We start from the raw sequence: 26,762 nt of genomic DNA, 5'->3' as shown, positions 1-26,762 counted from the left end.
GATTTCTGCCTGAAAGCAGAGGCAGTGAGATCCTCCTCCCCCCTGTGTACTTCAACAATCAGCTCGGGTAATAAGTTCAGTAGTAAAAAGATGCACGGTGGGCCAGTATTGCAGTTTATCTACCAACTTTCTATGGGCTGGCTAATATAAGATGTCATGGACATTCTTTCAAGCAGTGATCCTTGGGTTTTGGATTAAATCAGTTTCAAGGTCTGAAATGGTGGTGGGCCCTTGTTGTTAGTTTGTTTATTCTTTCGGGGGGTGGAGGGGGGGAACTAAAAAAGGTAGAGGATTTTTGTTATAAAGGGAAACTGGAAACTTCTCTGCACACAAGCAGAGACATGGCTGTATTGCAGAGGCCTCGGGGTAAGGATTAAAGAAAAACAAAATAGAAACCCTTCCATCTCTAATTAGGGTCTTCATTTGCCAAAGCGCCATTCCACAGCGGGAGGAATTACATTCAGGCCGTTGCTTGGATAACGTCTCCCAGCAGGTTGGCTCCTCAGCGCAGGCTGCTCTGAGCCAACAATTTCTGGTTACTCGGAGGCAAGCAGCCTGCATATTGTTTTAACTGGCCTGGCTTTTGCAGCCAGTTTTGCTTAAGAACAATCTTCTATTCAGAATGCAGAGATAAAAGCTTCACTCGGTTTGAATTTGTCCCCAGTTTCTTTCTCTCTTTCTTTTTTTAAACACGGGAATTATAGGTTCTGGAGTTTGCATTATTTCTCTTGTAGACATCAATGTTTTTCCCCCTCTAGCCACTTGATTCTTTGCCAGTGAAGGCTGCTGTCTGGAGTCCAGCCATTCATCAGCCCCTACCTCATCATTAACACTGTGGTGCTGGCGGTCACAGCTCATTGCTGGCGACAGGAAATCCTAACTTGCAAGAGGTTAACCACAGCCCATAAACAGCCAGGCTGGCTCATTAGTCCCGTGCACTCCGCTGAAGGGACCCTCTGGGAGTTTTGACGCCGTTCATGGACTCAAGAGGTCTGGTGCATCCTGTGCCCTTCACACATGCTCTCCCCGCACCTCCAAAAAGCTCACTATATGGATCCTCAGGGCTAAGGGCCATCTCTTTTTCCCATCCAAACCTGACCAAGTTCTTTGAGCATTTTGAAAAATGGTGTCTTGTGATGTATTCTCCTGGCTTACCAACTCAACAAAACACCAACGGGCCAACAATTGAGGCATTAATGCACTAGAATACCTACATGGTTTTGATATTTGAAATAGTTTTGGTGAGAGTTTCATATCTATATTGATCAATTTTAAGGCAAAAGCTATGCAGATGCTGATAATATATACCTAAGCTGTCTAAAGAATTGATACCACAAATATGTCCAGCTCTAATCTTCAAGAAATAACCTGCCAGAATTGCAAATGGCTTGATAAGTGCTCCATACATTGACCTAAAAGCTCACTTCATACTCATTGGGAGTTCAACAGTATGATCACTTGACTTATTTGGAGTTGATTCCTTGAACCTAGAACAAACATTAAATCATCATGTCATGCAAACAGGCACCTCTAGATAATATCCACCTGGACATCAAGAAGACAAAATGTTTAGAGCAGAAAAACGGCTTCTGGCCAATTATCTCAAATGAGTCAGATATGAAGCACAATTTATGTTTGATTTCTTTTTCCCCCTCCTCTTCAACCACATGAAAATCATTGTAAAACATTCCCACTTTATGTCTGCAGTTCCTTAGGATCCACTATTTTCTCCCACTGCTGATGGTATCTGCCCATCTTTTACTCTGGATATGGGAGTCCCCCTGATGCGGCTCTGGTTGCATTCTCCAGTTCTCTAATTTCTTTCAAAGCCTTCTGTCTCTTAATGCACCAAAATTAGGTGTGTCACTCAACTGTGGAGTCCTAAATAATTCCATTCTCTGCCTCTATATTTCCTCCTTATTTTTCTTCACTTTCTGATCCATTTATCTGATTTTGCTTGCCTTCTTTTGTGTTCACGTCTATACTCCAACATAAACTGCACTTACTTGCCCACTCACTTTTCTGCTTTCAACTCAATTTCTGAGTTCTTCCAAGATGTTTGCCGTTGTGCATTTCTCCTGTTAGAGAAACAGGTAGATTCTACATGTGAAATAAAAATGTCTCTCAATGTAATAGTATTGTACATAGTATTATTATTTGTATGTGGGGCATATCTTAAAAGAAATGTTTGTCTTTATTCAGCCTGACTTCCATTAATTTCACAGGGAGTTCTAACTGAGCAAAGACTCCAGTAACACATGTTGTGCAACAACAGCTGCTTCTTTAGCTTGAAGGAGAAGCAGCTGTGTTCCACAGTTGGCTGGAAAGGAGTGAAGATGGTGATGGAGACTGCTAAGGACTCAACTCTAAAAGTAGACGTTTATTTAAAGTAATCAATCCAACAATAGCAAATCTAAGGAGTGCCCAGAGGGAGACACGTAAGAGACAGCCTTTCTCCATTAATAGCTGTTACTCTTCATAACTGCGCAGACAACACAAGAAGGAAGTTGGTAAAGTAACACAAGAACACATTGCTGGCACTAGTTGCCGAAGGAAAGAGCCCACCAGCACCCATGAATTAAAACCTGACAGACCTGCTCCTTCTGAACTAACCTGATGCAGCCCGTATTTGTCCATTTCTTTCATACTCCTCTCTTTGTCCTTGACCCAGCTCCTTTCTTTTGTTTTACATCTTTTGCTGTATGATCCGCACACAACACAAACCTTCCTCTGTCTCCAGAATTTAATTGGGTTGCTTGTCAGTTCCCCCACCTGTGGGCAGCCTCTCCCTTCTCCCCTCAAAGGGGCTGCTGAAATTAGGGTGCAAAGTAGGCACACAATGAGAGGATTTAAAGATGGAAAGACATGAGAAAGGTACATATGAACTCAAAACTTCAACTATAGCGACGAGACTGTTGCTTCATTCCATGTCCCCATGCTCTCTGCAGCCAACAGGCTTGTTAGAGTATCGTCTGTGAGGGATGGATAAAGAGGCAAGGCAATGGGAGGCAGAAATACATTGAGCTTTTGGCATAAGCATTTTGGCTCTATGTGCTTTTTTTGTTGTTGTTGTTCAAAAATACACACTTGTCCCTATCAGGAAGATTATGAGGACTGATTATTTCTGTCCATCACTACCAAAATCCCTCATCTTCCTGAAAAACCATATATTATCCCCTCTTCTGTCCTCATCTATGCAATTTTGCTGGAACTCCAGAAGTCATTATGTCTATATGCTGTAGAGGTCTGATCACACTGCTCACACCGGGGAAGTGAGAAACAGGAATTTCACAAGATAAATGACACCAAAAATATTTGCACAAGTAACAGTATCACCTCAAATATATATTTTTTAAAGATGCTTCAGGTATCCTGAACGTTATAAATGATAATGAAGTGGGGAATAACAAAACCCAATCAGTATAATATTACAGCACTTATTCTTTGGTGCTTCGGGAAAATTGTAATAGTGTTTCTCAACATATTCTTTAGAACAAATACAGTAAGAAAAACACATACACGGCATGGATTACAATTATATATACTACCTATTTTCACAGTCAACTCTAATTTTAGGCAGTGCTAAGACAACACGTCATGGAAATGCAGAATTTAAATGCCAAGTTAATGGAGACTCTTAGGGAACATGACTGATTCAGAAGCTCAGTCTCCAACACTAGCCAGAGTGCTGCTTCCCCAGCTCGAAATGCATAGTTTTTTTTCATTACAGAGTGATGAGATTGATAAAAACTGCAGTTTGTGTTTTGACCAGAGTTTTGGCACGTTTGCCATGTGTAATTTAGATCTATCAACTAGTCCAAAGGAGTCGGGGCTCTTCAAGAAACTTCTGCTTCAAAACAACTTCCTTCCTAACACAAGAGTTCAAAACAACCGATATTAAGTTTCTACTGCTGAACAACTTTTCTCAATCTATAGTCTAATATGGACCTATAACTGTATGCTGAGTTAGGCTATTGATATAAAGGTGTCAGTTGGCTTTGTTTAATTTGTCTTTCTTTTTTTATTACTTTCAGTAACTCTGAAAGAAAAGGATTAAAATTGACTCCTCACAGGCCCTCTGGCTCCTCAAGTCTTACAACAGATTACTCTCTATTCAGCAACTGAACTACCAACACAGCCCCATGATTTCTCATTTGACTACCGTATGAGGATCTTTACATTTGAACTAAATTGACAGACAAAAAGTCAGGAATCACAGTTGGCCTGTTTAATGCAGATTCCAGTTATGATTATTTTGGCCCCAACCAAGTAGTATTATTGTAACGATGACATGGCAAAACAAAACATTCTCCCAGTTAGCATTTCTGTAAATAAACTCCTAAAAGAGAGAAAATAAGTGAATTAATACTGGGAGAATTGTTAGGAGTTTCCTCATATTACAGATTCCTTTGATGTGAAGAAAACAGGAAGCTGTAGTAGCCGGGACATCCTCTCTTTGTTGAGTTCTACTCAGATGCACATCCTCAAATATACACAGCCTATTAATACAGAAGAAAAGTCCCTTCAGCAATCCCTGAAAGAGAAACAAGAACAAAATCCTTCCCTCCGGACTTTCCAGACTGCAGAAAGGGAAGAAGTGCGACTTTTAAGCAAGTCTTCAGCATGTTCTCACTACCTATCCTGCTGAAGCATTGCTGGGTTGTATTTCACTGTCATGACAGATGTCATTTGGTTCAACGAGCGTGGCAGGGGAAGAACGGGGCTCTGCAGGTCGGAATGCGCAGGACACGCAGGTGCTGCCACCTCGATGCCGCGGGGGCCGTGGAGCCAAGTTCCACGCGGGAGCACGTGCGCAGGAGCAAAGGAGAAGGAGCCTCATTGTGCGGCACGCAGGGGAGGCAGGAATTCCAGGAGGGGAAAGGTTCCCTTTGAAGCACATGGCATGAAGAGCTTCCCAGTGACCATGGCAACAGCTCAGTGGGTTCCCAGCCTGAGAACCGAGTTACTACAGCCCTGCCTCACACACAAAAAAAGTCTGAAAGAAGGAAAGAGGGAGGGGGAGGTGGGGTCGGGGGCGCGGGGGAGAGAAGTTGGGGCAGAATTAGCCTGGCAGAAACTGAGCGGCTCCCTGGTAGGCAAATCCAGCCAATAATGCTGGTCGGGTTCACGGGGTTTCCTTTTCATTTCCAAAGCTTTCTTCTTCCTCTGTCATTCCCCTTCTAGCCCTATTCAGGAGCTCATGAGATCAGTAAAATCCAGGCCTTTGCTTTGCCTGCACGCAGCATTGCCTCAAACAGGGCTGCACTGTGATCAAAGGCGATGGTAAATCACAGCTGCCACACACACCCCTTCCCAATCAGGGTCCAGTTTTCACGGCCACTCTAACGGGAGATACATTTTTTTAAACTCTTTCATTTCCACTACACCATATAAATCTGACTAAGAAGGATGAGCAATTAAAATAAATCTATATGGAAACAGACACATTAAATTCTGTACAGCTACCGATCCCATTTAGCACACGGATAAACAAGTGGAGTGAAGTTCTGAAAACACAGACCAGGGTTTTAATAAAAACAAAACAAAAAACCCCAAACCAAAATACCCCAAATCAAAAAAGACCACAACAACTAAAACCAACAATAAGAATAAAACCATACGTCTTTGTACTCAATTTGTGTCATGGAATTCAGCTCTACAAACAGCTTTTAAGCAGTCTCTACATTCTGCTTCAAGATATTCTAAACTTTCTGCAATATCATCTCTATTTTCATTCTTTACTATTTATTAAAGTAAAAAAATCATAATTTATTCCTTCATATATGCCTGCATTTCACCATACAGACACAAGCAATATTGGTTTTGTTTCTACTACTGTATTACTCAACACTAGTTTTAGCAAAATGAGTTTAAATTGGCCACCTCAAAACAGGACTTACAAATTCTTTAATGGTTTGAGACTGAGCTTTTAAACACATTCGTTTATGATAGACTTAAGCTGACAAGGTTATCTATTCCTTATGTACATGAGAAAGATGGACAAAGTCATTCTCAGCTGAGCCAGGGTAACTCTCCATGTGCATCGTCTTAGTTCACAGCAAAGATGAGAATATCCAAACTGGCTTTCTCAGTGAAAAGTGTCCACATGAAACAGAATTGCCCACGTGTGCCATAGGCTGGAAAGGGAAGCACATACACAGATAACTGCCCTGGTAGCTTTTTTACATTGCCCTGAATTGTTGAGGCAGATTTCCAATGACAGTTTTAAAAGCAAGCAAGTCCTTAACTTCTCTCACTCTCCTGGCATCAACTTTATTCCTACTATCAAACCAATAGGTTAAATTGATCCAACCACACCACTTTCCCAACATAGAAGTTTGGCTTTCATTTCACAGAATGGTTTCTAATGGAATTAAGCTCTAAGAATAGATACTACAAGATCCCAACGGCAATTCCTACGTTAGGAAATAAATGGCAATGGAAAAGGGGAGATACATGTGCTTCCAGCAGGAGGTATAATTGATCACACAGTCAGACTTCACTATACAAAGCAGAATTCCTACGGTCTAGAATTCCAAATGCCCTGTGTACTCCATTTTATGCACTCTGCTACATCTTCTAAGGAGGTAAGAATATTCACATTATGTGAAGTCTTATGCTGCCCACCTGAGCCATTCACATGCATGTGTGTAATGGGTTGCTTTGCCATTTATCTCACTTGCATAATATCTGCAACACCAGCAAAGCTGAAATGCAACACTTCTATCCAGGAGGCAAGTATATTTCTGACATGTTGCATCTTGCAACATCCACGTTACCTCTGCAACACATCTTGCACTTTAACAGGCCTACTTTACAGAATTTTGGGAAAGCAAGAGCTTATCACAATTCTACCGAAAGGCAAACACAATATTTGTCTAGAAGATCAAATACTGCAGGACAAGCCACCCTGGGGGCAGGATAAATCAAATTAAATTAGGAACAAACAGTAGGCTTGCATTACTTGATTTCATCCTTCTTTTCTAAATGAGAGAAGTTCCATTTCCCTTCCCTGTTAAAGGCCACCTCCCCTCATTTTATTTTCTTTTCTCTTTTCCTTTTCCCTCTCCTTTCCTTGCCTTTCCTTTATCTTTTTCATTCCATTTCTCCTCTCCTCTACCCTCCCTTTCCCTTTCGTGTTTTAAGTGAAACAGCTGCCAAATCCTAAAAACAACCAGAAGAGACATGTACACATGCAGCAGACTTGATACTTACCCAAGCAAAACAGGTCACAGGACAAACTGAATACTCATGTAGCCATTTGCACCAAACTGCATGGAAACTGAACTTTTCAGAGATGGAGACAAGGGCAATGCGATTTGTTCCCACTGGAAGACAACCTGGTTGACTTAATTGCCAGGCCTGCAAAGAAGCTCATGGCTGATGCTCCTGCTGCCATCTGCACTCAGCAATATTTCAAGAATTCTGAGAAGTACTTCTAAATCAGGATGTAACTTCAGCATAGGGAGGACTGAGAAGAAGGGTTGCAGAGAAAAGATGATGAGAAACTACATCAGGAAGCACGAAACAAGGAACAAATATTTCAGGAAGAGAAGGAAAAATGGCAACATGAAAATACAGAATGAGGTGCTGCATTACAGCTACTGAGAAGCAGCTATTGCCTAGAACCTTGACCAGTCCCTTCTCACCTGCTAAAATTACTGCACACAGGGAAGTTTGTGCCCAGGCTCTCTGGACACACACCATGCAGGATGCAGGAGTCGTATCACCATCAGTATGCATCAAAGTAGATGCTACAGAGCTCCTGAAGCAAAGCCAGGCTCTGCCCATCAGCAGGCCAGGCTTTGGGAAGCTCGGATCAGCAGGTACTGCGGTGTTCTCACACCAGAGATCAGTGTGGTTTCAGGGACATGGGATGGGTACACGATGGGATCTGGGTACACAGCAGTGGGTCAGACAAGCAATGTCACCGAGTCAGAAAATACAACATTGTTTGTGCAGGGTATCTATGGTTTCCACTTCTTCATCCATTTCACCTACTTCATCACATGCTTTTCAAGAGCCTGACAGATGGGACTAAACAGATTCCTTCTTTAAATGGCCTTCCCCAAGACGCAGCTTACTCCTAGAGTTTACTTATGGATTGCTATGTATCTTTCAGTACCCAATCTCTAACTCCGATCCTCACAAAACCTTATCCTCAGATTTTCTCCTAAGAGCGAAGAAGCATCAGGTGGAATTTCTGTGAAACAAAAACAGTGCTCCAAGCTCAGAAAAAAAAAAAAGAAGTTGTATTATGCTGAAATTCAACAGAAAGGGCAGTCACTTCTTAGGGATATGTTTCTCACCATGTCCCACAAGCTAAACTTGCAGCAAATTTTAGTGAAACAGATGGTTTCACATTCCCTACGAAAGGCGGGGTTTTTAGAAGTTTTGTTTCTAAATATACAGACACAAGTTTTACCTACAAAACATTAACCTAGGATTTAATTTCTGCCTCATACACTACATTTGCACCGCTAACCCGAAGTCACCAACACTATCCTTCCACAGTCTCAGCAGCTTGAGCCAGCTGAAGAACAGGACAAACTCCAGAGACTCTATGCACTTCCAACTACTCAGTTACTGGTAGAACTCACGGCCTATGCTCTTTCACACTCCTCCAACTACTCGAGGTGTCAAATGTCAACATATAATAACATCGATCCTCAAAGCCTCGATAACATACAATAACCAATAACCTCAATCCTCAAGCCGAGAACAAGAAAAGGGCAGCTTTCTCCTTTCGTTTTTAACGTATCTGGCAGCAGTAATCTGACTTCACCCATAAAACAAGGGGAGATGTTTTGTAAGGAGTTTCGATTCCAGAAGCTGTATTCCACAGGGAGATTCCAGCAAGATGAAAATTTTTGCTTCTTTAACCAATACAGTAAGAACAGACTCACTTATTATTAGATATATTTATCCTGCAATTAAAGCTAAGAAATCTCTTCTAGGGTTGAAGATGAATCATCCCCGCCCGCAAAGGAAATTAATCTATGCCTTCTGAGAAAATTGCACCTAAGGAAAATCAATAAAATGCTTTCATTTTGACTGACTTGATAAGAAGCTTCCTTTGATCAAGTTAGTATCACACTAGCAGTTCACTCTTTTCTACTCCAATACTACTGCTGCAGGAGTCTTTGTTAGGTTCCTACAGAGCTCAAAAAGAGAACGTGTGCACTCAGCTCCCCCCCACTATCTCTATCAATTGAGTTATGACACTGTCTTTCCCTGAAGCACCTAGTGTGAAAACAGGCAAAACGGGAGTATTTTGTGGAGTCAAGGGAGTTTTCTCTTGTTTCATTTGTTGCTGATTTTTCTCAGAAATGAACTAAGTGTTCCAAGAAACAGTTACATGCAGCATTCACCCCAAACTGCCCCCTTACCTTTCCCAAGACAGTCAGGCACGGCTTGGGCTCCAACTCTGGCTGTTCCAGTTTCACCACCCCTACCCAGCCATACTCATACAGGTCTTCCTCATCGTTGCTATTACACAGTCCAAGCGGGTGCATCTGGAAAAGAATCAGAAAGAAACCTTTAATCAATCAGTGGAGCTCAAGAAACATACAGATTGCTTTTGAATGCCTTCATTTGTGACAAATACACTTTTACTTATTAAGGTACATCAGAAATACTGAAACATAAAGCTGCATATATGAAGAATTTATTATGTTTCTGAAACACGCTATGAGTACAAAATCTTGGAATGTTATGTGAGCTCACTGTCTTTGCTTATGAAAAATCATTCAAGGCTCACAATCAGATCTGATTGTAAGTCCTTTTCTCAGCATCTGATGGATAAACTATTCAGCACAGACATAAAATCAGGAAAGGGAGTCAGGCAGAGTGCTCTCCCCAAAATCACCAGGGCATATATTCCAGCATACTCAACCCCGAAAGGAATCCATGGGATCCTTTAAGTGAACACAAAGCTTCTATTAAATATCTAAAGAAACAGAGAACCACTCCCTTGATGTAATTCCCTTAACGTATGCTGTATCAGCTGAGCTTTGAAATCATAACCCGTATACATGAAGTTTCTCATTCAAAATCCTTGAAATGTGCTGGGGCACTTTCCACATGCCTGAAAGGGCAAAACTGAAACCACGACTCAGGTGCTTTCATCCAAGGTTAAAAAAGTCTGTATACATTGCTGAGGGTTTAAAATAACTTCAAAAAGAGCCGCACAAACTTTAAGTGGCTTAGTGTTACAGAGCAGACACACAGTGAACCGACAGAGGAGGAACATTGTACTCTGTAACTCGATTACCTCAAAAAGTCCTGATGAATACAAGAAAACTTCAACCTTTTTGTCTTTTTTCTTTTTTCCTGTCTGCAAGGATAATAGTGTCAAAACGCACCATATGAACAGCTCAGGATCTTTCTATACGCTGTCACGAGATGAAAACTCTTGGTCCTTTTTTCCCCAACCATACAAAAAATACTGTCTATACCCACTTTAGTCTAGAAAACATCTTGGAAAAAGGCCAAGGAACAGAAAATTCTTTCAGCAGCCACTTTCCTCCAGAACAGTGTTATTCCATAACAGCTTCCAAGCGTGAATAGTTCTTTAGATCACAGTACCAAGCACATTCTGCAGTTATGTCCCTGGAAATCAGGATAAGCCAGCGCACAGAAGACTGAAGTGGGGAGAAGACTGAAGTTTATTAAACCATCAGACAATGGCAGAAAGACCTTGCAGATAAGAAACCTCAAACCCAAATGCAAAAATCAATGCAAGCGATGAGCAAAACTAACAGGGCGCTGCAGGCTCTGTGCTGGCAAATGTGGAGAACATACCAGGTACATCTGCAGGCTAGAAACTCCCGGGGAATTTGTTGCATCACACTGGAATCTCACCAGAGTAATTAACAAAACAAATTATATTATGGCAGCAGTACTCCCTCAAAGTCTATACGTTTCAAGAAGGGACAATTGACAAAAACATGGCACTATTCAATTAAAAACACGTGCATTGCAAAGCCGAACTGTTCCTAGACTATTTGTTCCAGTGAATCTGAGGCTCTGAAGATGAGGTTCAACAAGGCCGAGTGCAAGGTCCTGCATTGGGGTTGGGGCAACCCCTGGTACCAGTGCAGGTTTCACATCTCAGCCAACAGTATTTCACATACACTTCACATGGGGGGTCCAGTGGCTGGCAGGAAAGCCAGCTTCAGTTGTTCATTCACGGGTGTTTTTTGTTTGGTTTGGTTTGTGTTTTTGTTGTTGACGGTGCTTGGTTGGTTCTCCCAATCCACACTACAATTAAGGATGCCAAAGGCCCTAAACAAAACAAACTAATAGAGTACATTCACACCATGCGAAGATCACAAGTGAGCCTCAACCTTCAAGACACTAAATCCATATGGCATATCATGCCACCAAATATTTATTGGTTTGGGTGTAGAAGCAGGACAGTCATGTCCATACACACCAGGATGATCCCACTACATTGCTTCAGGGCCCAGGCTAGCTTGGATAAATCCAGGCTGGTATTTCTGTGTCTTACATAGTTCCAGTAGTTTGTAAAGAGACAGAGCATGTCAACACTGTGAACACATTCCCTTATTTCAGTACCACTGAAAACAAAGCAACACAACCCTAACAGATCCCAACTCTTCCCCTTTCCTGCCAAGTTATCAGTTCCAATAAATACAAGCCAGGTGTGGATAACGAGACCTGGACAGTCTTAAAAACTTCAATAACATGCCTTTAAGGCTCAGCATTACCTTCCCAAACTTTCTTCTGGTTGAATTCATTATAAATTCAATTCCTTACACCCCACAAGTCACAAAAGATCATTTGTTCTCCTCCACCCTTTGAGCGAAAAGCAGCTAGGAGCTTGTCCACGAGACACGCGCCTTCGCCCAGCAGCTGTGGATTTAGCGGCACGACCTCTGCTGCCCTCTGGAAAGGTCTCCTGGTTCCGAAACACAGCAAGGCACACACAGAGTTTAGAACGTGTGCTCGATCACAGCAACACGAGATCTGTAACAATCAAATTAAGCAAGAACCTCTTCACTAAAAGTACCTATTTATCCTTCCCATTCTTTCCTTAGGTGAATTTTAGGCTTCCTCCCAATCACGCTGCCAAAGCCTCCCTCTGTGCTTAATCCCCTATAATTAATCAGGTGTTTTATCTCCTGACAAACAGTAAAAGAAGAGATATAAGGCACAGATATTTTTCATTCATTTTTGGGTTTTGAGGTTGACTTGATTTTTTTTTAAAGACAAAACATGTCTCTGATTTAGTAAGTCTCCTAGATACCTTTTGCACATTCTCATTGTTCCACTGAGCATTGTCATCCAGCATTAATAAGACCCCTCCAGAAAGAAAAGTCTCAGGATGTAGCTTCCCTGTATCAGCAGATAAGCAACCCAAAACCACAGAAATAGAAAAAAAGTAATTAAAATTAATACCAAGAACTAACGAGTAGTTAAAAAAAAAGGTTAGGAGTTGTTATTGCCTTCCAGCTCAAGTACAAAACTTCATTAAGACAGTGTATTTTCACTTTCAGACTTTTTTTTCCTTTTTGATTAAGAATGTCTTGCCAACAACCGAATCACCGCAAAATGTAACATTATAGGACCTGAGCATTCCAGCGGTGCGCTTTTCTTGGCTATCGGTTGTGACCATGCGGTTCAACCCAGCGGTTACCATTGAACCCACAAGTGGCTTCCACTGAGCTTTCTCTATAGCGAGAGTATCGAGCATTCCTGAAATCCTCTCCCAGTCCACTTTACTCCAGGAAGCATGCCAAAAGGAATGGCGAAAAATCCAGTCTATGCTGTAATTAAACGCAAATACAGAGATAGGCAGTTGAACACATCCACCATGCAGAAAAGGCCAGTAAAATTGTACCATGCAGACAGGCCAACACTCTCCAGTCTGCCAGATCCTGTGAGAAGGAGCAGGAAACTCTGAAGAGCAGCCAGAGCAGGTTTTGCTAACTCGGGAACCAGACCTTAGCACTGATCTGTTAATAGTTCAGCACACCCATCACCTGAAGCAAGCAGCAGCATCCTTCCCTTACTCCTTTGACACAGGGATACCCAACCTGTGACTCACAGTGTATTTGAAGTGCTTGTGAGCAGCTCACCTGTGCCACGGACCAAAGTCAAATCCATCCCTCAGGAGAGGAAGAAAAGTACCAGCTGAAAGAGAGCAGCGTGCTCTCAGACACCCTCTTGCTGGGGCTGCCCCAAGTCAGAGAGACGCTGCAGATACCCACAGTACACGCACAGCAACAGATGCGTACAGAACGCCAAATTCAGCACATCTGCATCAGATTACCGCACAGGCGGAGATCCAGCGTGCTGCCCACGCCGTGCAGCCGAGCGACCTGCTGCAGCACAGCAGCTGGACACTCATCATTCCAAACACTTTGCAAGGGAAGCTCTCAGCCCATTCAAACAGAAAGCTGGCCTCTCCGTCCTTCAAAGGGTCTCAAATGCAAAACTCCATGAAAAGATGTGCATACCCAAGATAATTTGAGGGTAGATTCCTTCTCTCAAGAATTTAAGTGCTTTGATTACACTGAATTCTCCTACCACAGTACTGACAGAGCAGAGGGGAACAAAGTCACGGTTACAGTTGTGGTTTCTTTCTCTTTAAATGGGTGGAAAGATGCTGGCAAATGATGCAGGCACAATGCCACTAAAGATGGGGGAAACTGGAGGGAAAATTAGGAGTAAAATGCTACCTTTGTAGATTACTTTGGCAGAAGAAGGCTGCCAGTAGCTATATGATAAAACAAAGAGTTCTGGCCCTATACAGAACAAGACAGGCCCTAAAAATGCAGTAATGGCCAGAACTTTAGACATAACCATACCTGGCCGGGAAAAATAGGATTATCTCACATCTCATGAACAACTACATTTGTTCCATAGCACTCAAGCGGGGACTTAAAACTGGAAGTATCAGCTGAGTGACTTACAATCTCCTTGGCTTAAGTTAAAGGCCTCATATGCAGTTACAACTTTGCAAGTTTTCCAGCAGAAAATGAGTAGGTAGTATGAAGAGAACCTGACAAACACTGTAAAACACAGCGAGGTCTATTTGTTCAGCCCCAGCGAGCGTCTGAGACCCAGAAAGAACGAATGTAGCTATTCAACAGCCAATAAACCCCCAGTTGACTGAAAGTGTTCATGTAAGGAACCCTAAAAGAAATTGCCATTTGCATTCCCTTGCCAAAAGCACACATGATGCACACCTAGAAAAGGAATGAGATTGTCATGAGGGTTGAATATTCCAAGAGTGTTAGGAAGGAATTAAAAGGCAACATGCACGTGTGCACGCACCAGGGAAGGTAGCATTTTATTTTACACAAGCATAGAACTCTGTGAAAAACCTCTGAGCTACTCGATTTGCAGATTGTATTTTAGCAAGAAAGTTCAGCAAGCAGATTGACAGATCTCATGCTGACCCAAAATTTCATAGCACTGTATGCCTCTAGACTGGTAATGACTGTTCTTTACATGCACAGACTGATTTGTGACTGATTTCCAAAGTCAGTACAGTTCACTTCATCACATTTCAGGCAATCTGGTCCAGACCGTGGCTTTCCAGGAAGTTCTTGATGTTACATGGAGTGTGAGACCTGACTTGCTTCTCCAGAGTCCTCTAGGACCCAGGCAAGGGAAGATATTACCCTGTGTATTTTGCAGTAAACTGCTAACAAGCACAGCTGGTTTGCTGGCATTAAGAGTGCTAAATGAATCAAGAAAGGTAGGGAAGGAGAAAGACAAGGTAAAATAACACAAAATCATTTCTGAGGCATCCCTTAAGTTTTGAAGAAATGGATGCCATGCATCAAAACAACAGGCATACAACAGGATTCATAGAACTACTATGTCTGGCTGACATCCTATGCCTGGACTTGTGCAAAGCATTTGATGCTGACACACACAGCATCCTTGCCTCTAAAATGGTGACACATGGATGTGATGGGTGGACCACTTGGCAGATAAAGAATTGGCTGGATGGTCACACTCAAAGAGTTGCGGTCAACGGCTCCATGTCCAGGTGGAGATCACTGATGAGTGGTGTCCCTCAGGCTTCCACTGGGACCAGTATCATTTAGCGTCTTGGTCAGCAACATGCACAGTGGGATTGAGTGCATCCTCAGCAAGTTCCCAGATGAAACCAAGCTGAGTGGGATGGCTGATGCTCTAGAGAGAAGGGATGCTATCCAGAAGGACCCTGACAGGCTAGAGAGGTGGGTCCACATGAACCCCATGATGTTCGACAAGGCCAAGTGCAAGGTCCTGCACCTGGGTTGGGGCAATCCCAAGCACAAACACAGGCTGGGCAGAGAATGGATTGAGACCAGCCCTGAGGAGAAGGACTTGGGAGTGTTGGTTGATGAGAAGCTCAACGTGACCTGTCAGCGTGCGCCTGCAGCCCAGAAATCCAACTGTATCCTGGGCTGCATCAAAAGGAGCGTGGCCAGCAGGTCAAGGGAGGTGATTCTCCTTCTGTGCTCTGCTCTCGTGAGACCACACCTGGAGTGCTGTGTCCAGTTCTGGGTTCCCAGCACAGGAAAGACATGGACATGTTGGAGAGGGGCTAGAGGAGGCAATGAAGATGATCAGAGGGCTGAAGCACCCCCTGTATGAGAACAGGCTGAAAGAGTTGGCGTTGTTCAGCCTGGAAATGAGAAGGCTCCAGGGAGACCTTATAGCAGCTTTTCAGTACTTCACAAGGGTCTACCGGAAAGATGGGGCAAAGGTTAACAGTTTTAAACTGAAAGAGGGTAGATTTAGACTAGAAGTTCTACACTGTGAAGGTGGTGAGCCAATGGAACGGGTTGTGGACGCCCTCTCTCTGGAAGTGTTCCAGGCCAGGCTGGACGGAGCTTTGAGCAACCTGGTCTGGTGGAAGGTGTCCCTGCCCTTGGCAGGGGTTGGACTGCATGAGCTTTAACGTCCCTTCCAGCCCAAACCATTTGGTGATTCCATGCCTGGACAAGAATCAGCTCACTTAAAATAGACAAGTTATAACAGGAAATGAAGGAAGAAGGAGAGAAATGTTCTCGCACAGGCTGAAGGAAGACTAAAAATGAAATCCAGTAAATGTCATACTTTCAGAGGAAAACAGGTATACAGCAACTGCTAAAATGGATTAGACTACACCACCCACACTAGCAGCCCATAGAATACAAAGCACAGAGGTATAATCTGCATGGCCTACTTTTGCCCAGGTTGTGTAAGAGCAAACAAATTACATGAAGGTAGGTACTGAAAAGACACATTGATGTTTAATTTCCTTTAGAGAAGTAGCAGAGGGAACACAAACATACCCCTGCCCTTGTGCCACGAAGTCTCTTATTTCCAAGGGAATAATCTATTACTACCTTACGTCTTTGTTTACTGTTTCTATCTGGGGTGAAAGGAAAGAGGCTGGCTTTGCTGGTTGTTTTCAGAACAGAAGATAATATTTGGAGATCCAATTAAAACGCAATACTCTATATAAGAACAAATTATTTACATGCAGAGATCACAGCTACCTTCCCACATCTTATTCTTCTAATTTGAGGTGGTATGCTGCACTGAGGCATTGCAACTTCTTCATTTTTGCTGTAAAATATGCTGTAATGTGTAACTCCTGACCCTATTCATCAATATTCAATGCCAATGTCAACTGTCACTCTGCCCTCCACATCCAGACTTTAATAAAGCCTGAGGAAACCTCAGATTGAGTGCTGACACAGGTAGATTAAAGTGATTTCATCATTGAAGAAAAAAGTGAGAAAGGAGATGGTAAAATTTGTAAAAGTGTGTAAACACTGTTAGCTACAATGCTCTGTAATAAAATACCTCACCTGTTTACCTTTTGCTGTCGTGAACCGGACATTTATTCCTATGCTTTGTTTGACCCCTGATGATACCCTACTTCTTACCCTACAGCTACTGTTTCACTATAACACTCTCATGAAGGATTTTGTCAGTATTTAGCAAAGCCTCGTTGTTTGGATTTCCAAAAGTAAGCAGCGTCCCCGCAAAATGTGACCCAGCCCCAGGGCTCTAGTGCATCCCTTTCCATGTCAGATCAAACCTTCATTAACAAGGTGATATATTTGGTGCTGCCTCTGAGAAGGTGCGTTCACTGAGGCCAGAGGGAGGGAAGGGGAACACTGAACATGCACACAGAGAAAGGGTGCCCTAAAACCAAGAACAATATTGTACTTAAAGGAGAGATGGGGGAAGGGAACTAATGCGAATAGATTGTTACAGGAAGAATGTAACGTCCTCACCAAGAAACTCATCAAACTTCCTTTGCCGCATATACAAATGCCAAAGAGAAACCGTGCATTTCTGCCATAAATCGTTTTCCATACGTAAGACAACATTTTACCCATATAGAGCTAAAAGCCAGAGAGAAAAATCAAAAGTTGAGAATGCAGAAATAAAAGTTGAGAAGGCTTTAAACGCACAACACACCACCCCATCCCCCTCCCCTCATGCCAACCTCTCATCTATAATCCAACACAAGAGAGACAACAGGCAAACAGCAAGAGGTCATCTTCAAAGGGCTGGTTGCCAAGGGAGGCCGGTGGAAGGAGGCAGGCATGTCCCCATCAAAGCCCAGCAGCTGTGAGAGCCGCGAGGTGCAGCGCCCGCGGCTGCAGGGAAACTCAGAGATGGAGGAGAGCGCCGGAGCTACGCTCGCCAGCACTAACACGGGCAGCTTTGCACTTTGCAGCACAGAAAGAGGAGGGTTATAATATCCTAACGCTTCTCTCCACCCGTTTTTGCACTTCAGATACTCGAACTACTGTTTAAACTCATAAAGATATATCACTGCAGCAGAAGGCGGCACCAAGGATTAGTTCAAAATTAAAACCAGCTCAGTTGACTAGACACAGAACAGACACGGAAAAGGTACAACAGATAATGCACAGCCAGCTGTAGTTTCATTGCTTCTCATAGAAAATAAAAATACATCAGCACAGTTGGAACCTGGGAGACTCACCCACAATAAAAAACTGCCTGCAAATATTACCCAACAAAGCATGTATAATTTTTCCTGGAGAAAGTATGAGATAATAACACAGACTCCTAGATACCTGCAACGTTTGCATAAAAAAAAAAATAGAAGCCAACACATGAACAACCACAGACTCTGGTTCTCAGAATTCTCATAACTTCAGGTCTTTGTATTAAATGAACACATGATGATCGCACCGAAGAATTAAACTCGTAGCCCTCAAATACAGGAAAAGAAGCTGTACGTGCAGCAGTGAAATCTAGCAGGTTAAGTAAAATCAGGTAGGATAAAAAATAATTTTTAAAAAATACATTAAATAAATAAATAAAATAAAATTCTGACTTTTGTAGCTCCCAGAAGCCAGAGGCCACTCTGTTTTAGAAAACTGACTGTCACCGTACCCTGACAAGTGGCTTAGTTAGCCAACAGAACTTCAAAATACAGTTGTTGAATTATCAGGTAATGGTAGGATAGAAATGAATTCATCAGATTTACCTCCCACCTCCCCAAAACGCAGGAAGGAAGCAGCTGGCACCCGCTAAGGATGAAGAGACACAGTCCTTTAGCAGACATTTTGGAGCGTGAATTCTCAGTTGACATCAGCAGAGAACAACAGCTGGAGTGAAAATTCAAATGGCACAGAGTTACATGGTCTGAACAGACCCTCTGGGTTGCAATACAAAGGTCGACAGGAAGGAAGGTTCTACTACTTAGAAAGTTTTTGGTTACCACCTTGACTTGAAGACAGTCTGGAAGCACCACCAAGGAGGCAAAAGACACATCATTGATACAGTATTAGAGCTGCATTCCTGTTAGGCAATGTGAAAAAGTTTTTCAAGGATGAAATATAATAGTTCATAGCCTAAAGATGTACCCTATTTCTTAGGTCAGCATGTGAGCTAATCTTTGAATATTTTATAAAGAGTCTTTCAAAATTCTAGAAACCATACAACCTCCAGCTAACAGAAGTTCCTTCAGCCTGTGCCTCAGAAGATGCTCTCAAAAGTTTCTGAATATGACAAAAATACTGATGTCCTCCACTATGGCAAGGCACATTAAACAGCCTAAACCAGACCACTGATTTTGTGTCTTTCAAAGTGATGTGCTAAAGTTGATTAAAGAAAGCAAGCCTGTTGTCAGCAGACTTAAACTCAGTACAAGTGTCTGCATCACCACCAGAGGGTTTTAAGAGCCTGAAACCAAGGCCATGTTGAAAACCCTACCTACTGGACACTTATTCAGTTTCCTATCTCTAAGAGCAGAGCACAGTGTAAGGAGTTTGCATATGCACATACAGCAGAACTGAACTCCACCTATTCCACACAATGCGACGACCAAACGTGGAGCTGTGGTGCTTACCTGGGCATCTGTCACCACGTCTTCAACACACTGAGTACCTCAGAGAAGAACTTCCTTGAGAACTGAAGCACTGTATACCAGCTTTGTATTTTTCTGTGAGCACTCCTAGCATGGCTTACTCTCTGGAAAAAGAAAAAAAAATCACCATCTCTTGGAGACTGTGCTTCACAGATATGCCCTCAGCTCCGTGCCGGGAGGAACCACCTCTCAGCTCCCAGAGCAAGCAGCACGTCCCTGAAGCACAAGCCCAACAGAGGCCAGACTCTTGCATCTGCTCCTCTCACCACCCGCACTACACTGTCCAGCACCCACTCTGCTCCGCATTCTCTCAGTTGCTCCCACTACTTTGAGCTGTTTCCAAGGAATCTTATTTATTCCTCTGTCTTGATATGAAGCCACCTGTGCCGCATGCTCCGTCCACTCTTTCCTCACTCCCCTGCCACAAATCACTCCCTAGCCCTGAGCGAGGGGCGGCTGTTCCCCAGTGGCGAGCGATCCTGGGCTATCAAGTCTGCAAACTCTTTAAAATTTGCCTGAAAGAGAGAGGATTGGGTTACTATAGATGCTGTTGGAAAGCTGCAGGGATGTGGGTTCTATGATTCTATGAGTTCTATGATGCTATTTGGTGTATTTGGGGTTTCTTTTCCTGCTCCCTGCCCCAGCAACTGCCTCGCTGTTGGAAGTTTTGGGCTCTAGCCTGGGGAAGCCCTTGGTCTCTGCTCCCAAGGAACAAGCAACAGGACAAGAGGAAACAGCCTCAAGTTGTGCCAGGGGAGGTTGAGGTTGGATCTGGGAACAATTTCTTCCCCAAAGGGCTGTGGGGCATTGGAACAGGCTGCCCAGGGCAGTGCTGGAGTCACCATCCCTGGAGGGTTGGACAGACGGAGATGAGGTTCTCAGGACATGGGGCAGTGCCAGGGCTGGGTTAATGGTTGGATTCCATGATCTTGAGGGTCTCTTCCAACCAAAGTGATTCTATGATTCAGATCGAGTCTACTGCAAATCCCTTCACGCATCTCTCATATGACAGAAGAGGAAGACAAATACCCAAATCAGCTATGGGTATTATGGTTCTTAACTACACATTTTCCTTTGTGATGCTGCTACAGAGTAAAACTATTTTGGACACCTCCCCTTACTTCTTACCTTTGCATGAATTTCGCTGAAGCTTAACCTTCAAGTTTTCTAGATTTATAAACAGGTGACTCTCAGGTCACCTATGACAACTATCATATGCTCGTATTGAATTTTATCATAAATTACAAAGTACTCTCCCTACATTTAAATTTAGCTTACATTGCAGCAGTCAAAAAATGCTCAAGAAAATAGCTGTAACAATTTTTACAATCTGAAGATAGAGAGGTCCATCTTAGTTTCTGGAAGCTTACCTTTTGGTCAGATTTGTGTTTACTTTTTATGAGCAATCCTGGAGCAACACACAAACAGGTAAAGCTGTCATATGCCTTCTCATATCTCAGTTTCCCCACTTTGCGCTCCAAATTTTCCTCCAAGACCTACCACTTGACCTCTCTTTCAGTTCGACAACACAGTATACTTCAAGGGATTTGTTTCCAATTTATGACTTCTGCGCATCTGAAAACATTTAAGGTGTTGGGGAAATTTTAGAGGGAAAGGAGCCAACTGATTCTTAACCCACAGGTCTCCAAACAGGTACGGCTTCCTGTTTGTTTCTAGACTGTCTGCTCTTCCTTCAACATCAAGTTCTCAAGAAACGACTTTCAGACTCCTTCATGCTCTGCTTTGCGCTCACACTCACTGGGCAAAGTCCAAACACCACATCTACTTTTACATACACTTCTTTCCGAATCATAGCATCATTTCAGTTGGAAGAGACCTTCAGGATCATCGAGTCCAAACATAACCTAACCTAACTCTAGCCCCTGAGAACCTCATCTGAACACCTTTTAAACACCTTCAGGGATGGTGACTCCACCACTGCCCTGGGCAGCCTGTTCCAATGCCTGACAGCCCTTTCCATAAAGAATTTTTTCCTAATATCCAATCTAAACCTCCCCTGGCACAACTTGAAGCCATTTCCTCTTGTCCTATCACTTGCTACTTGGGAGACCAACCCCCTCCATGCTACAGCCTCCTTTCAGGCAGTTGCAGGCAGCGGTAAGTCCTCCCCTCAGTCTCCTTTTCTCCAGGATAAACAGCTCCAGCTCCCTCAACCACTGGATAATGGAAAGTGGTTTAGCAATCACTTTCGTCAGCTCCATCAGCACCCTTGGGCACATCCCATCTGGCCCCATAGACCTGTAGGTGTTCAAGTGGTGTAGCACATCACTAACCACCTCCCCTTGGATTACTGGGGCTTCATTCTTTTGCCAGGTCCAACAACACAACAGACACCAGCACAACCTCTTCAACTTACTTAAAATGGAAACAGAGGTGAAGTCAAAGCCTCTGCTGCAACTACAAGAGACGAGGCTCCAGAATAGGTTGTCCGTAAAAGACCATGATCTCCTTCATTGGAAGGTGACTTTCTCATCGTGCCTTGGCTCATCCCACAGCAGAAACTGGATGCGTTCCCTGGTCTCCCATGAGATCCCTCCCACCCCACGGGTCCAGGACTCCCTCAAGGCCACTCACTCCAGTTCTGAGCCCCCAGCTCTGAGGGGAACCCCAACCACCCTCCCCTGGTGGAGGAGAGAACAGCCCGTCCTGCCCGCCAGGACTCACCCCAAGGGGATGGAGGCAGCTGTGCTTCTGCTCCAGCAAAGCCGCTTCCCTGCCCGACCGTACGGAAATCATTCCTTTCCCCCTCTGCTTAACCTCCTCCTTCACAGCACAGGGAAAAGACGCTCCTGCCCAGAAGGGAACTGAGGACTTGAAAAAACAAGTAGTGGGCAGCATTATGTCATATAAATCAGGTGCAAAGAGTTGTTCCTGACAACAGTTTAATGGTTTGCGGGGTTTTGCGTGTGTTTGTTTGTTGTGGGTTTTGGTTTTTTCCTCAATAAAAGAAACTATCGGGTACACTGGGTTCCCAATTTCACATAGACTAATGAGTAACTGCACTGTTTTCAAAGTCCTCTATTACAATAATTCAGTGAATATTGAGACCGTCTATGTTATCAGATGGGAAGAAATACTCAAATCCACTGGGGAAAAAATGCCCTTCTTAAAAACAGCCACCTGATGGCAGCCTGTGGCTTCAGTCCTATTGTTCCAAGTGGCAACTGGCAACCATTTTGAGCGAGATTAGCTCTACACTGAGTCACCACTGAAGAATGTTCTGTAGTAGGGAGAATGACTTCAAAATAAAAAGCTATTCTTAATTCTAATGTAGCCCATCGCTGGAATAGTCACTGCAAATATTTCCATTTCACACACTGTGAAAATCTTCTTCCCTCTTTCAGCCTCAATTTGTTTTATTTTGCATAGCAAATAACCAACTTGGATGTAAACCGGGCTCCACAGCTCAGTCCAGTGCACTATTAAACCACTTCATCAGCATACGAGGCTGCCTGATGTACAGTCACTCACTGCTTACAGTCTATGCTTTGACATCTTGAACCAGAACGCTACTCTGCACTCAAGAAATTATCAGTCCTTTCTGCTTTTCCATCTTTCAAAGGCATTTGTAGAAACTTAGCACTTTATGTCTGAAGGATTCATTTTATTTTAAAGTCAAGAATAATGAAAGTTTCTGATGTTCTGGAGACCCGATGCACTCCGCTTTTGTTATAAAGAGGTTCATTCCCTGATCTAAGAGCAAAATTCAACTTCACTTTGAATGCAAAACTGCAAAAGTGAACTATTTAACAGACCTGTAAAACAACATGGCTTTTCTCAGCTTCCTCTCTGACACCATATCAATGTACATGCTTATCATACTGAAGCACCCAGAATTTTCTAAACAAAATTCTAAAATTAAAGATGTACCTAAACTCTCGTGTCCAAATAATTTTATCTGACATTGCTGTTCTACAGGTTCCTTTGTATCTAAATTATACAGGAATGCTAAGGCTGGAGTAGCAAGTGTTTCATACCTTAGGTGTGAGAGATTTAAGGTAGCCCAATTCAGCCTTAGTTTTTGATAATTGTGCTGTATTTCCGGATACACCACCAGCGTTCCCTCCTCCTTTTCCCATCTCTTTCTGCATTCCTCCTTCCTATGGCCACTAATCTATTGCCTCATCTCCCTCCCAGATTACTCCTTCACTTCTCCTCTTCCACCCCACCCCCAGTTTTTCCTATTTTTCCATTTTTAAGCCAGCTCCTGTAGCACTGGCACACAGCCCATGCTAATAAGTCCAGCAATGCTTATTGGCTTGGGTTTAGCACTGTGTATTTACTGTTGGCGCACCTCACCACTGAGGTATGCCTCACTGATTGGGAAATTAATAGTGTAAACTGTACTCCAAGAATGCAGCAGTGTGGGGCGAATGAGTGCTGTCTGCAGGACATTTCCCTCACATGTTAGAAAAATTGGATGGTGCAGTGAATGAGGTAAGATACTATGAGAAAAGAAAACACAGCATTGCGGTTATAGCAGCTGAGTGCTTCCCAAGAGACTGGATCGTTTCCTCTGCCACGGAGCTCCTATGCAATGTTGGGCAAGTCATAAAAACAGCTATACAGGGTGTGACCAAAAACCCAGCCAGCACAGTATCCTATCTCTAACAGCGGCCAACTGCAGAAGTTTGGAGAATAGGAAGAGCAGAACAAATAGAGAACGATTATTCTTTTGATACAGCCTCTTAATTAAGGCTATCAGTGACTAAAAGACTTCCAGAGCTGAGACTTCACCCAGAACATCGCATTTAACAGTAAACAACACATTGACACTCCATGATTTTGCCTAATCCCTTTGGGATGACATCCATACTTTTGGCTTCTACACCATCCTACAGCAAGTAACACAATTTGCTGTTTTAAAAACACACATTCTTTCGTTAACTTTAAAGCTACTACATGAATTACACTGAGAACGCTCTGATGGTCCCTGTATCACAAGGAATAGCCAATAATTGCCCCTTGGTCACCATCTCTACATCAGACTTTACTACTCAGTCTCTTGTCAACAGCCTCTTTTCCAAGATTATAAAATTCAGCCTTTTTCAGTGAGCATCACTGCACTACATGATCCACAGCTTGTGATCTACCTGTTCCTTTTCCAGTCTCCCTTTCCACTTTTTCTGCTTTTCTCTCTGGTCCCTCCCAACAGTCTCATGGAATTTTCACTGTTACTTCTATCAGGGCAAGTTTTTCAGAATACACTTTATTCTTAAGAAAGAAATCTTAGCTACAACTTTCAGAAGTCTTTTGTGATCTCTCTCTCTATTCTTCCTGGTGCCTCCCTCCAGCTTGCATTATAATTAACCAAAATCCTTCCCAAGATCAGCAGTGATATTTAACCTACTGTATATACAGCTATGACTTGTTGGGAAGAATCCCTTTAACCAAGGTCCTTACATGGCACATTTAGCCAGAGATAAACACAGAGCAGGGTCTGCAGAAAACATGACATATGCAAAAATAAAAACAAGGTCAATGGAATCTGTGCCTGATCACAAAAATAAACAGAAAAGGGTAGGCATTGTAAACACAACAACCGCACTCACAAACACATCACACTCCTCTGCTAGGGACCTTCTACCTTTGTTAATCAAATTTAAATAACTGTCAGTGCTAATTTTAAAAAATACCCTTCCCTTCATCAGGCATTTTGAAAATAGATCCGTTGTACATCTACAGAAAGCCAATAAATATTGCAGGCACCAAAGGGCACATGAAAATAGCAGCTGTGTTGGAAGAGCTGTGGTGAGGATGCCTGGGTGACTGTCGTACCCTGTGCAGCCTCTGTCAGGTACCTGACACAGACAGAAGTATTTACCATCAGTCTTCAGACAACCTGGCTCGAACACCCTTTACTATATTTTGGCTTCTTTTTCGTATCTAATACGACAAGACAGCATGTTTTGTTTTGTTTTGTTTTTTTCTTTTCAAAGTCCCTCAAACCATCACAGCTACTATTGTATTAAAATAATGTATTACTGACTTCAAATTTGCCTCTTACTGCTGGAACAGGGAGTAACTTCAGGCCCAGGAGCCTTAAGTGAGTGAAGTTTACTTGACATTAAGGAGTCAGCCCCTGACCCCCCATCCTTCTTGGAGGGACATCAGCCCAGTACAAGCATTCAACTCCCTGTTCAATACATTCATCCAGATTAACAGAAGTTTTCTGTGCAAGATCACATTACCTTTCAGTAACTAACTTTATGAACTAGTTTGTTATGCTGGAAAATAATACTGCGCACTGTGGACACGTTTGCTGGTTCTTCAGCTGATAAGCTCCTCTTGCTGTCATCTCCCAGTCCAGAAGAAAAAGGCCAAGACCTCCACCAAATCTAATGCTGTGCATGTTAGGCTTTAGGGATGTATTTTGACATCAGCCTGAAGTAGTATGCTTTAAAACCTGTGTGTGGAGGAAGAGCTGGGCAGATGAAGCTCCCCCTCTCTTCGTCCTCACCACACTGCCACCTGAGGTGCCATAAGTATCTTCCCCAGCCTCTTTAGGATGTGTTTGAATCTGGTTTGTCATAAACGGGACAACAAACAAGAGCCCACCACCTCTAATCAAACATTACAGAACTCATTATCACAAAAATAAAAATACAGCTATTCAAGTAAACTTCTCTTTGCACAAAGAGATGACAGACAGAATTCCAGGATTTGTATCTGCAATACTGTTGTTCAATAAGAAACGTCAGCATATTTTTTCCAAGACTAATATTATTTTCTTTTAATATGTAATATTTTCTTTTAATATTATTTTCCAGTTTCCTTAAACAAAGGAAAATTTGAATGAACAGATCAGACACTGTAGTTGACAGTGGTACAGCTCAGTTCCTATATAAACTCCCTCAAGCTGGAGTCTGAGTGAAACCTGTTCAAGATCAAACTCATCTGCTCACTATCATCATCAGCTTCCTGTTCATTCATCAGTATATGAATGGTTACAATAGGGCCATCGAGACAAAAGATGGCTTCAGAGGGAATGTCTGACAGAGGAAGAAGTTACATCAGCCTGACGCTCCTTTGTTCAAAGGGCTCTGAACATTAATAGCAGCTAAAGACCAGGCAGCTGCTGCACAGAATTAGAAAGAGACAAAAAGAACAATTACTTCCTGGCAACGTTCTTTCCCCTGCAGCTCAAAAAAACCTCTACAGATCTTACGCTGAACAGTAAGAGAATGAGAAAAATTCTGGAGATTTAGTCATCTTCCCTCCATTCCTGCTAGGGAGCAATTTCAGTAGGTACCTACCAGACTTGCCAACAAAACTGTTTTTCTAGACCTCCTGCACTACGTGCACCAACTGTGACTCCTTTGCTATCCAAAAATAAGGTTAAGTATAACGCCACAGTACGCAGCAACCTGCA

At 42.9% G+C, this 26,762-nt stretch overlaps 1 protein-coding gene across 4 annotated transcripts in view; it reads right to left on the bottom strand.

Moving 5' to 3' along the window:
* ZNRF3 (zinc and ring finger 3) overlaps window positions 1-26,762 on the bottom strand; it is a gene marked incomplete at its 5' end in the record, with an annotated part of 72,225 nt that overhangs the window by 21,076 nt on the left and 24,387 nt on the right. For 2 of the 4 annotated variants that reach the window (XM_080355192.1, XM_080355193.1), the window contains one exon: window positions 9,390-9,515. The exons of 1 other annotated variant lie outside the window; for it this stretch is intronic. In XM_080355192.1, the coding sequence (XP_080211318.1) occupies window positions 9,390-9,515 (126 nt within the window). Of the gene's footprint in view, window positions 1-9,389; window positions 9,516-18,487; window positions 18,563-26,762 lie in introns of those variants that run through there. One more of the 4 variants, XM_080355195.1, reaches the window with a different exon arrangement.

The sequence above is a fragment of the Nesoenas mayeri genome (genome assembly GCF_963082525.1).
Source record: "Nesoenas mayeri genome assembly, chromosome: 17".
NCBI classification, from domain to species: Eukaryota; Metazoa; Chordata; class Aves; order Columbiformes; family Columbidae; genus Nesoenas; species Nesoenas mayeri.
The sequence above is the reverse complement of the archived record's forward strand: the minus strand, read 5'-3'. Positions and strand labels throughout refer to the sequence as shown.